The 13,022-nt window shown below is 27.6% G+C and overlaps 1 protein-coding gene across 1 annotated transcript; it reads right to left on the reverse strand.

Annotated features, from left to right (window-relative positions):
- Positions 1-11,614: 11,614 nt before the first annotated feature.
- Positions 11,615-12,357, reverse strand: LOC110906817 (ATPase 2, plasma membrane-type-like). Its single transcript, XM_022151892.2, has 3 exons — positions 12,250-12,357; positions 12,043-12,162; positions 11,615-11,972 (listed from the first exon to the last, which is right to left on the reverse strand). The coding sequence occupies exons 1-3, from the start codon at positions 12,355-12,357 to the stop codon at positions 11,631-11,633; spliced, it is 570 nt and encodes a 189-aa protein (XP_022007584.1). The 3' UTR covers positions 11,615-11,630.
- Positions 12,358-13,022: the final 665 nt, after the last annotated feature.

Below are 13,022 nucleotides of genomic sequence, written 5' to 3' on the forward strand. Positions count from 1 at the left end.
GGTCCAAGTTAATGCCTTAACTTAGAATATCCTCATAGTTAACTTGACCAATGCCTGGCTCGGAATGGGAAATATCAGATAGTATACTATACTACTGAAGTAATCTTTAAGCCTGCCTTATAGTGTCTTACAAAGATATGCATTACGCATACAGTCCAGTCATATGTTTTCAACAAACTGAGTTAGAAACCGGAATTTGATTAAAAAGGCTATACATACTAGGTGTGCGTGTGTGATAGTTTTAAGCCATAACCAGCGACTTCAACTTCAGTTGAAGGATTTTTTAAATCGCTTGGCGTCGGTTGAAGGCGATTCAATTATTCTGTTTTAAAACTAGGATCGGTTTGGTTTTCAAATATTAACCAATTACCTTACTTGAAAATGACTATTAACAAATGGACTCAACAACAAATGGAAAAAAAACCCACCATGTGAGGATACTTAGCTTGGGTACTCCTAAGCACGTTTGTTTTTGGCGTGCTTAGGAAACTCTTAAAGACAAAAATTGTAGCGATGAAATGAAGATGGAATGGATGGAAGCTTAGGCAACAAGCAAATCAGCGGATTATGCCGATTGTAAGTTCTAACGTTTTTTTCTTGAATCTAGAGTTTAATGTAATACTCTGCTTTAATTTCTCATATTACATTGCAGATTCAGGAGAAAGTTTGGACTCATGGCCGGAAGCATGTTTGAGGTTGGAAGCAAATGTAGGGTTGAGTTTTATTGTGAAAATGTACACATATTATGGTTAAATCTTGATCTTTTTATTCTTGTTCCTGCATTTTTTTATTTTGTTATTATAAAGACCCAAAAATCCATTTTTTAGTGTTTGTATAAACAGATTATGATCATTACTCTCCATTTTTAGTGTTTGTATAAACTGACAAAAAAAATATTTTTGTAATTTTTTTTATCTTTTTTGAAACTGTTTTTAAGCATTTCTTTTATTTGTTTAGTTTTTTAATCTTTTTCACTAAAAAAAACAATTTAACATGTTAAATTAAATAAAAAAACAATTTAACATGTTAAATTAAATTTTCTATAATATATTTAACATGTTAAATGAATGGTTTCCCGTTTCCCCACATTTTTTGTTTTCTCCGTTGAACCCAACCCTCTTTCACCATTTAAAAAAAATCAAAATTTTGGCATATAAAGATGTGTTGAAGCTATTTTAACAAAAAAATCATTTTTTTTGTAAAAAAGTAACTTGTTACCCTTTTAAAGTGTTTTTTAAGCATGTTTTTATTTTTAAATTTTTGATTTTTTTTTGAAAAACTTTTACAGTATTTATATGCAAAAAGATCCGAAAATTTTAATTTTTTAACATGTTAAAAATATTTTTATGATATATTTCACTTGTTAAATAAATGATTTCTCGGTTTTCAACATTTTATTGTGTTCCCCACTAAATCTAACCCTCTGTCATTATTTTAAAAATTATTTTTTTTTTTATTTTTTTTGAAGTTTTTGCATATTGATATGTGTTGAAGCCATTCTAATAAAAAAATCATTTATGTAATAAAAATTGTTACCTTTTAAAAGTGTTTTAAGTATGTTTTTATTTTTAGTTTTTTGATTTTTTTATTAAAAATACCTGCACATGTATTTATATGCAAAAGATCTGAAATTTAAAAAAATACAATTTAACATGTTGAATTAAATTTCCTATAATATACTTAACATGTTAAATGAATGGTTTCTCGTTTCCCCATATTTCTGGTGTTCTCCATTGAACCCAACACTCGTTCACTGCTTAAAAAAATAATCAAAATTTTGGCATATAAAGATGTGTTTTGAAGCTATTTTTATAAAAATTCATTTTTTTGTAAAAAAATTCATTTTTTTGTAAAAAAAAAATTGTTACCTTTTTAAAGTGTTTTTTAGCATGGTTTTATTTTTAAGTTTTTGAATTTTTATAAAAAAAAACTTGTACATGCATTTATATGCAAAAGATCCAAAAATTTTAATTTTTTAACATGTTAAATTAATTTTTATTATATATTTCACTTGTTAGATAAATGGTTTCTCAATTTCTGACATTTTTTGTGTTCCCCACTGAACCGAACCCTCGTTCACTATTAAAAAAACAAAATTTTCAAATTTTTTTTAAGTTTTTGCATATAAAGATGTGTTGAAACCATTTTAATAAAAAAATCATTTATGTAAAAAAGAAATTGTTACCTTTTTAAAGGGTTTTAAAGTATGTTTTTATTTTTTAGTTTTTGATTTTTTTTATTAAAAAGACCTGCACATGTATTTATATGCAAAAGATCTGATAATTAAAAAACAATTTAACATGTTAAATTAATTTTTTATAATATATTTAACATCTTAAATGAATGGTTTCTTGTTTCCCCACATTTTTTGTGTTCTCCGTTGACCCCAACCCTCATTCACTATTTAAAAAAATAATCAAAATTTTGGCATATAAAGATGTGTTGAAGCTATTTTAACAAAAAAATCATTTTTTGTAAAAAAATAATTTGTTACCTTTTTAAAGTGTTTTTAAGCATGTTTTTATTTTTAAGTTTTTAAATTTTTTTTTGAAAAACTTCTTCATGTATTTATATGCAAAATGATTCAAAATTTTAATTTTTTTAACATGTTAAAAATATTTTTATGATATATTTCACTTCTTAAATAAATGATTTCTCGGTTTTCAATATATTTTTGTGTTCCCCATTGAACCCAACCCTCGTTCACTATTTTAAAAATTATTTGTTTTTTATTTTTTTGAAGTTTTTGCATATTGATATGTGTTGAAGCCATTCAAATAAAAAATCATTTATGCAAAAAAAATTGTTACCTTTTTAAAGTGTTTTTAAGTATGTTTTTATTTTTTAGTTTTTTGATTTTTTATTAAAAATACCTGCACATGTATTTATATGCGAATGATCTGAAAATTAATAAAAAGAATTTAACATGTTTAATTACATTTCCTATAATATACTTAACTTGTTAAATGAATGGTTTCTCGTTTCCCCATATTTTTAGTGTTCTCTGTTGAACCCAACCCTCGTTCACTATTTAAAGAAAAAAATCAAAATTTTGACATATAAAGATGTGTTTTGAAGCTATTTTAATAAAAAATCATTTTATTGTAAAACAAAATTTGTTACCTTTCCAAAGTGTTTTTTAGCTTTTTTTTATTTTTAAGTTTTTGAATTTAAAAAAAAAATTCTACATGTATTTATATGCAAAAGATCCAAAAATTTTAATTTTTTTAAGAAGTTAAATTAATTTTTTATGATATATTTCACTTGTTAGATAAATGATTTCTCAATTTCCGACATTTTTTGTGTTCCCCACTGAACCCAACCCTCGTTCACTATTAAAAAAACAAAATTTTCAATTTTTTTTAAAGTTTTTGCATATAAAGATGTGTTGAAACCATTTTAATAAAAAAATCATTTATGCAAAAAAAGAAATTGTTACCTTTTTAAAAGGTTTTTAAGTATGTTTTTATTTTTTAGTTTTTGATTATTTTATTAAAAAGACCTGCACATGTATTTATATGCAAAAGATCTGATAATTCTTTATATAATTTGGTTAAATAAAGTCGAACCAAATCTTGGTGATTAATCCCACGTCTCATCTAACATGTTAATTTTTTTTTTTAATATTTTAAGCAGCATAGTCTCCATTTCTTCTTATGGCTACACAAATGCCCAAAACACTACCAAAAACCCATCCTCAAACAAAACTTTATTTTATTTTTTTGAACTCTAATACTAAATTCAATATATAATTTGGTCAAATAAAGTTGAATCAAATCTTGTAGATCAATGGAAACTTTCATTTAACATGTTAATTCATTCTAATAATTTGAGCCCATATAAACTTTATTTCCTTCTTATGGCAATAAAAATGTCCCAAACCCTACAACATACATCCTCACACAAAACTTTATTTTAATTTTTTGAAATCTAACATGAAATTCAATATATAATTTTTCAAATAAAGTTGAACCGTATCTAGTTGATCAATGCAAACTCTCATTTAACATGTAAGTTTTTTTTTTAGATATTTTGTGCTTGCATATACTTCATTTCTTTCCTGCTACACAAATGCCCCAAACCCTACCAAATACACCATCACACAAAACTTTATTTTAATTTTTTTAACTCTAATCCGAAATTCATTATATAATTTGGTTAAATAAAGTCGAACAAAATCCTATTGATTAATCCAACTTCTCATTTAACCGGTTAATTTTTTTTTAATATTTTGAGCCACATAGTCTCCATTTCTTCTTATGGCTACACAAATGCCTAAAACAGTACCAAATCCATCCTCAAACAAAACTTTATTTTAATTTTTTGAATTCTAATACTAAATTCAATATATAATTTAGTCAAATAAAGTCGAATCAAATCTTGTAGATCATTGGAAACTTTCATTTAACATGTTAAATAAATTCATTCTAATAATTTGAGCCCATATAAACTTTATTTCCTTCTTATGGCTATAAAAATGTCCCAAACCCTACCACATCCATCCTCACACGAAACTTTATTTTAATTTAATGAAATCTAACACGAAATTCAATATATAATTTTTTTTTCAAATAAAGTCGAACCGTATCTAGTTGATCAATTTAAACTCTCATTTAACATGTTATTTTTTTAAAAAATATTTTGTGCTCGCATACACTCCATTTCTTTCCTGCTACACAAATGCCCCAAACCCTACCGAATACACCATCACACAAAACATTATTTTAATTTTTTAAACTCTAATCCGAAATTTATTATATAATTTGGTTAAATAAAGTCGAACCATATCTTGTTGATTAATCCAACTTTTTATTTAACATCTTAATTTTTTTTAATATTTTAAGCCGCATAGTCTCCATTTCTTCTTATGGCTACACAAATGCCCAAAACACTACCAAATCCATCCTCAAACAAAACTTTATTTTAATTTTTAGAACTGTAATACTAAATTCAATATATAATTTGGTCAAGTAAAGTCGAATCAAATCTTGTAGATCAATGGAAACTTTCATTTAACATGTTAAATAAATTCATTCTAATAATTTGAGCCCATATAAACTTTATTTCCTTCTTATGGCTATAAAAATGTCCCAACCCCTACCACATCCATCTTCACACAAAACTTTATTTTAATTTAATGAAATCTAACACGAAATTCAATATATATTTTTTTTCAAATAAAGTTGAACCGTATCTAGTTGATCAATTTAAACTCTCATTTAACATGTATTTTTTTAAAAAATATTTTGTGCTCGCATACACTCCATTTCTTCCCTGCTACACAAATGCCCCAAACCCTACCGAATACACCATCACACAAAACTTTATTTTAATTTTTTAAACTCTAATCCAAAATTTATTATATAATTTGGTTAAATAAAGTCGAACCATATCTTGTTGATTAATCCAACTTTTTATTTAACATGTTAATTTTTTTTAATATTTTAAGCCGCATAGTCTCCATTTCTTTTTATGGCTACACAAATGCCCAAAACACTACCAAATCCATCCTCAAACAAAACTTTATTTTAATTTTTTGAACGCTAATACTAAATTCAATATATAATTTGGTGAAATAAACTCAAATCAAATCTTGTAGATCAATGGAAACTTTCATTTAACATGTTAAATGAATTCATTCTAATAATTTGAGCCCATATAAACTTTATTTCCTTCTTATGGCTATAAAAATGTCCCAAACCCTACCACATCCATCCTCACACAAAACTTTATTTTAATTTAATGAAATCTAACACGAAATTCAATATATAATTCTTCAAATAAAGTTGAAACGTATCTAGTTGATCAATGCAAACTCTCATTTAACATTTTATTTTTTTTAAATATTTTGTGCTCGCATATACTCCATTTCTTTCCTGCTACACAAATGCCCCAAACCCTACCGAATACACCATCACACAAAACTTTATTTTAATATTTTAAACTCTAATTCGAAATTCATTATATAATTTGGTTAAATAATGTCGAACCAAATCTTGGTGATTAATCCAACTTCTCATTTAACATGGTAAATTTATTTATTTTTAATATTTTAAGCCGCATAGTCTCCATTTCTTCATATGGTTACACAAATGCCCCAAACATTACCAAATCCATCCTCAAACAAAACTTTATTTTAGTTTTTTGAACTCTAATACTAAATTCAATATATAATTTGGTCAAATAAAATCGAATCAAATCTTGTAGATCAATCGAAACTTTCATTTAACATGTTAAATAAATTCATTCTAATAATTTGAGTCCATATAAACTTTATTTCCTTCTTATGGCTATAAAAATGTCCAAAATTCTACCACATCCATCCTCACAAAAAACTTTATTTTAATTTTTTGAAAGCTGACACGAAATCCAATATATAATTTTTCAAATAGAGTTGAACCGTATCTAGTTGATCAATGCAAACTCTCATTTAACATGTTAATTTTTTTTAATATTTTGTGCTCGCATATACTCCATTTCTTTCCTGCTACACAAATGTGCCAAACCCTACCGAATACACCATCACACAAAACTTTATTTTAATTTTTTAAACACTAATCCCAAATTCATTATATTATTTGGTTAAATAAAGTCGAACCAAATCTTGTTGATTATTCCAACTTCTCATTTAACATGTTAAATTTATTTATTTTTTTAATATTTCAAGCCGAATAGTCTCCATTTCTTCTTATGGCTACACAAATGCCCCAAACACTACCAAATCCATCCTTAAACAAAACTTTATTTTAGTTTTTTGAACTCTAATACTAAATTCAATATATAATTTGGTCAAATAAAGTCGAATCAAATCTTGTAGATCAATGGAAACTTTCATTTAACATGTTAAATAAATTCATTCTAATAATTTGAGCCCATATAAACTTTATTTCCTTCTTATGGCTATAAAAATATCCCAAATCGTACCACATCCATCCTCACAAAAAAACTTTATTTTAATTTTTTGAAATCTAACACGAAATTCAATATATAATTTTTCCAATAAAGTTGAACCGTATCTAGTTGATCAATGCAAACTCTCATTTAACATTTTATTTTTTTTAAATATTTTGTGCTCGCATATACTCCATTTCTTTCCTGCTACACAAATGCCCCAAACCCTACCGAATACACCATCACACAAAACTTTATTTTAATTTTTTAAACTCTAATCCGAAATTCATTATTTAGTTTGGTTAAATAATGTCGAACCAAATCTTGGTGATTAATCCAACTTCTCATTTAACATGGTAAATTTATTTATTTTTAATATTTTAAGCCGCATAGTCTCCATTTCTTCATATGGTTACACAAATGCCCCAAACACTACCAAATCCATCCTCAAACAAAACTTTATTTTAGTTTTTTGAACTCTAATACTAAATTCAATATATAATTTGGTCAAATAAAGTCGAATCAAATCTTGTAGATCAATGGAAACTTTCATTTAACATGTTAAATAAATTCATTCTAATAATTTGAGTCCATATAAACTTTATTTCCTTCTTATGGCTATAAAAATGTCCAAAATTCTACCACATCCATCCTCACACAAAACTTTATTTTAATTTAATGAAATCTAACACGAAATTCAATATATATTTTTTTTCAAATAAAGTTGAACCGTATCTAGTTGATCAATTTAAACTCTCATTTAACATGTTATTTTTTAAAAAAAATATTTTTTGCTCGCATACACTTCATTTCTTTCCTGCTACACGAATGCCCCAAACCCTACCGAATACACCATCACACAAAACTTTATTTTAATTTTTTAAACTCTAATCCAAAATTTATTATATAATTTGGTTAAATAAAGTCGAACCATATCTTGTTGATTAATCCAACTTTTTATTTAACATGTTAATTTTTTTTAATATTTTAAGCCGCATAGTCTCCATTTCTTTTTATGGCTACACAAATGCCCAAAACACTACCAAATCCATCCTCAAACAAAACTTTATTTTAATTTTTTGAACTCTAATACTAAATTCAATATATAATTTGGTCAAATAAAGTCGAATCAAATCTTGTAGATCAATGGAAACTTTCATTTAACATGTTAAATAAATTCATTCTAATAATTTCAGCCCATATAAACTTTATTTCCTTCTTATGGCTATAAAAATGTCCCAAACCCTACCACATCCATCCTCACACAAAACTTTATTTTAATTTAATGAAATCTAACACAAAATTCAATATATAATTTTTCAAATAAAGTTGAAACGTATCTAGTTGATCAATGCAAACTCTCATTTAACATGTTAATTTTTTTTTAATATTTTGTGCTCGCATATACTCCATTTCTTTCCTGCTACACAAATGTCCCAAACCCTACCGAATACACCATCACACAAAACTTTATTTTATTTTTTTAAACACTAATCCCAAATTCATTATATAATTTGGTTAAATAAAGTCGAACCAAATCTTGTTGATTAATCCAACTTCTCATTTAACATGTTAAATTTATTTATTTTTTTCATATTTCAAGCCGAATAGTCTCCATTTCTTCTTATGGCTACACAAATGCCCCAAACACTACCAAATCCATCCTCAAACAAAACTTTATTTTAGTTTTTTTGAACTCTAATACTAAATTCAATATATAATTTGGTCAAATAAAGTCGAATCAAATCTTGTAGATCAATGGAAACTTTCATTTAACATGTTAAATAAATTCATTCTAATAATTTGAGTCCATATAAACTTTATTTCCTTCTTATGGCTATAAAAATGTCCCAAATTCTACCACATCCATCCTCACAAAAATCTTTATTTTAATTTTTTGAAAGCTGACACGAAATCCAATATATAATTTTTCAAATAGAGTTGAACCGTATCTAGTTGATCAATGCAAACTCTCATTTAACATGTTAATTTTTTTTTAATATTTTGTGCTCGCATATACTCCATTTCTTTCCTGCTACACAAATGTGCCAAACCCTACCGAATACACCATCACACAAAACTTTATTTTAATTTTTTAAACACTAATCCCAAATTCATTATATAATTTGGTTAAATAAAGTCGAACCAAATCTTGTTGATTATTCCAACTTCTTATTTAACATGTTAAATTTATTTATTTTTTTAATATTTCAAGCCGAATAGTCTCCATTTCTTCTTATGGCTACACAAATGCCCCAAACACTACCAAATCCATCCTTAAACAAAACTTTATTTTAGTTTTTTGAACTCTAATACTAAATTCAATATATAATTTGGTCAAATAAAGTCGAATCAAATCTTGTAGATCAATGGAAACTTTCATTTAACATGTTAAATAAATTCATTCTAATAATTTGAGCCCATATAAACTTTATTTCCTTCTTATGGCTATAAAAATATCCCAAATCGTACCACATCCATCCTCACAAAAAAACTTTATTTTAATTTTTTGAAATCTAACACGAAATTCAATATATAATTTTTCCAATAAAGTTGAACCGTATCTAGTTGATCAATGCAAACTCTCATTTAACATTTTATTTTTTTTAAATATTTTGTGCTCGCATATACTCCATTTCTTTCCTGCTACACAAATGCCCCAAACCCTACCGAATACACCATCACACAAAACTTTATTTTAATATTTTAAACTCTAATTCGAAATTCATTATATAATTTGGTTAAATAATGTCGAACCAAATCTTGGTGATTAATCCAACTTCTCATTTAACATGGTAAATTTATTTATTTTTAATATTTTAAGCCGCATAGTCTCCATTTCTTCATATGGTTACACAAATGCCCCAAACATTACCAAATCCATCCTCAAACAAAACTTTATTTTAGTTTTTTGAACTCTAATACTAAATTCAATATATAATTTGGTCAAATAAAATCGAATCAAATCTTGTAGATCAATCGAAACTTTCATTTAACATGTTAAATAAATTCATTCTAATAATTTGAGTCCATATAAACTTTATTTCCTTCTTATGGCTATAAAAATGTCCAAAATTCTACCACATCCATCCTCACAAAAAACTTTATTTTAATTTTTTGAAAGCTGACACGAAATCCAATATATAATTTTTCAAATAGAGTTGAACCGTATCTAGTTGATCAATGCAAACTCTCATTTAACATGTTAATTTTTTTTAATATTTTGTGCTCGCATATACTCCATTTCTTTCCTGCTACACAAATGTGCCAAACCCTACCGAATACACCATCACACAAAACTTTATTTTAATTTTTTAAACACTAATCCCAAATTCATTATATTATTTAGTTAAATAAAGTCGAACCAAATCTTGTTGATTATTCCAACTTCTCATTTAACATGTTAAATTTATTTATTTTTTTAATATTTCAAGCCGAATAGTCTCCATTTCTTCTTATGGCTACACAAATGCCCCAAACACTACCAAATCCATCCTTAAACAAAACTTTATTTTAGTTTTTTGAACTCTAATACTAAATTCAATATATAATTTGGTCAAATAAAGTCGAATCAAATCTTGTAGATCAATGGAAACTTTCATTTGACATGTTAAATAAATTCATTCTAATAATTTGAGCCCATATAAACTTTATTTCCTTCTTATGGCTATAAAAATATCCCAAATCGTACCACATCCATCCTCACAAAAAACTTTATTTTAATTTTTTGAAATCTAATACGAAATTCAATATATAATTTTTCAAATAAAGATGAACCGTATCTAGTTGATCAATGCAAACTCTCATTTAACGTGTTAATTTTTTTTTAAATATTTTGTGCTCACATAACTCTGGTCGATCAGATCAGTTTTACAATTTGTTCCCTGGTTGGTAAATTTGGTAACATTCATCATGTCCTTTTCAAGCAACTCATGGTTTCGTAGAATATCATCTTGCTCTCCTGTTAGAGAGAACGAAATATCTGGAATCCAACTGATTCTACTTTGATCCAAACTTAGGGTCTTCAAAACTGTAAAAAACAATAAAAAGTTGTAATTAAACACCCTATGACCTCACAAAAAAAAGAGAAAGTTAAGTTGCAAAATTGGATTTTTACCTGCTGTTGGTATGTTACAGCTAGAATGTCCAACAAAAGAACTAACTGGTTGAGCAAGACGCTTAAAAAGTAAGAACTTTTTAAGCAAAAAGCACAACATAAAAAGTGAGACAATTTTTAGCTGTTTTAAACCCCTTCAGGCCGTTTTTTTTGTAAAATCTGGCCAGAATGTGCACCTGTGAGCCTTGATAAACGCAAGGCGCTCGCCTTGCCGCCTTTGACTACTATGCTTATTCAAATTTCCCTGATTGTACTCTTCTAGCCCTATAGAAAGAGATAGATATACCGGGTTGTATAGCCGTTATTTTGAGAAACCAGTATAAAAAAAACATATAGATGATACCCGACTCAAATAAATGAAATTAAAAAAAATAATAAAAAATACATTTTAGTTCAAATTTATATTCAACTAAATTACTCAAAAATACCTCCAAAGTCATGGTTGTCCCTCTTATATTTGTCAAGATCACCAGCTTCCTTTTTTCCCTATGGTGGAAGGAAAAAACACCAGCACCTGAACTAATATTTTGAGCTCTAATTCGAATTTCAATATATAATTTGGTTGAATAAAGTTGAGCGAAACTACTTGATCAATGCAAAGTCTCATTTAACATGTTAAAGTTTATCGTCGAGGGTAATCAACTTGTTGAAAATGACCAACTTGGTTAGTGCTATCCACACGATGTGCAGCCTTACCAAAGAAAGTGTGCACACCAGTGGCAATAACAACAGCTTTGATTTCATCTTGCTTGCATGTTGATCCAGAGAACACCTCATTATACGGATTCGTGTTCATAGGAAGTGATTCACCAGTGAGGGCAGATTGGTCAACCTTTAAAAGACCACCCTCTAGAAGACGAGCATAAACGGGAACAATTTCATCAAATTTGATAGTGATAATATCTCCTGGGACCAAGATGGAAGCTTCTAGTTCTTGTTCACTCCAATGACCATCTCTTAGAACCTGTAGTAACGACGAATTTGTCAATCTTTAAACTTATATCAGCATTTATATATTGGTCAGTTAAGAATACCTTAGTTTTAGGGGCAAGACCAGCCATAAGTGCAGCAGCCGCGTTTCCAGCATTGTTTTCTTTGATGAAACTGATGATTAAGATACTATGAAAGACCTCATGAGTGACAAAAAAGATATCCTTCCATCATAGCAAGATCAACTCAGCCACGAAAAGTGTAAGTTCTTGTGGTATTTTACGTGCATATCTTGGATATGGACCATATACAATAAGACCAGACATGGCTCCTTTGCAACATCTCAATTTCAAACTCATAGGAACATGCTCTTCACTCAGCTTCTTACCTGAGTTGAATTCCCACACTACAGCTTCCATCATTTTGTCTTCTCTGAGTTCGGGAATGCTTGTACTACTGTGCAAATTTACAACTCTTGGTGATCTAAAATAAAGAAATTTAGACTCTTCGTTTTTCCTAAGGAGTCCATCTTGCACTTTCACTTGGTAGGCATTTTATCGAACACTTCCTAGGCGTATATACATGACGCGAAATTACCTCAAACTCAAATCTTCTAAAACAAATAGACCTAAACACAACACAACACAACACAAAATCAAGACCTAAAATTGTAGAAGGATAAGACAAAGCAGGATCTAGAATCCGAATCACTAAAACCCATTTTGACATAATGTAACATGTAAAAAAACTCAATATTGCAAGTATTATATAAAAAACAAGTTTTTTTTTACGTAAAACAATTTAGCAATTCACATTAAACAACTATGAATGCTTATTATCTAGTAACTCAATGGATCTTCGAACAAAATTATGACGAATTATATACTACACAATCTAGATAAGGTAATTTAAAATCAGTATTAAAACAAACAAGATCAAGTGTAGACTGAACCTCACCGATTCACCGGTACCATTCACAAAGAGTAGAAGCCTTCGTTGTACAATCGTGGCAGCGATAGAGATCGTGATTTCCACGGTGGAGATCAACATGTGTATTTAATTGAACAGAAGAGCTGAAGGAGGG

The sequence above is a fragment of the Helianthus annuus genome, chromosome 14 (assembly GCF_002127325.2).
Source record: "Helianthus annuus cultivar XRQ/B chromosome 14, HanXRQr2.0-SUNRISE, whole genome shotgun sequence".
Taxonomy (NCBI): Eukaryota; Viridiplantae; Streptophyta; class Magnoliopsida; order Asterales; family Asteraceae; genus Helianthus; species Helianthus annuus.

Coding starts and splice junctions, on each gene's coding strand:
- LOC110906817 (XM_022151892.2), bottom strand. CDS start 12,357: ATGGAAGCTGTAGTGTGGGAATTCAACTCAGGTAAGAAGCTGAGTGAA. Junction 12,163..12,249: donor GAGCCATGTCTGGTCTTATT/GTATATGGTCCA, acceptor CTATGATGGAAG/GATATCTTTTTTGTCACTCA. Junction 11,973..12,042: donor GTCTTGCCCCTAAAACTAAG/GTATTCTTAACT, acceptor TCGTTACTACAG/GTTCTAAGAGATGGTCATTG.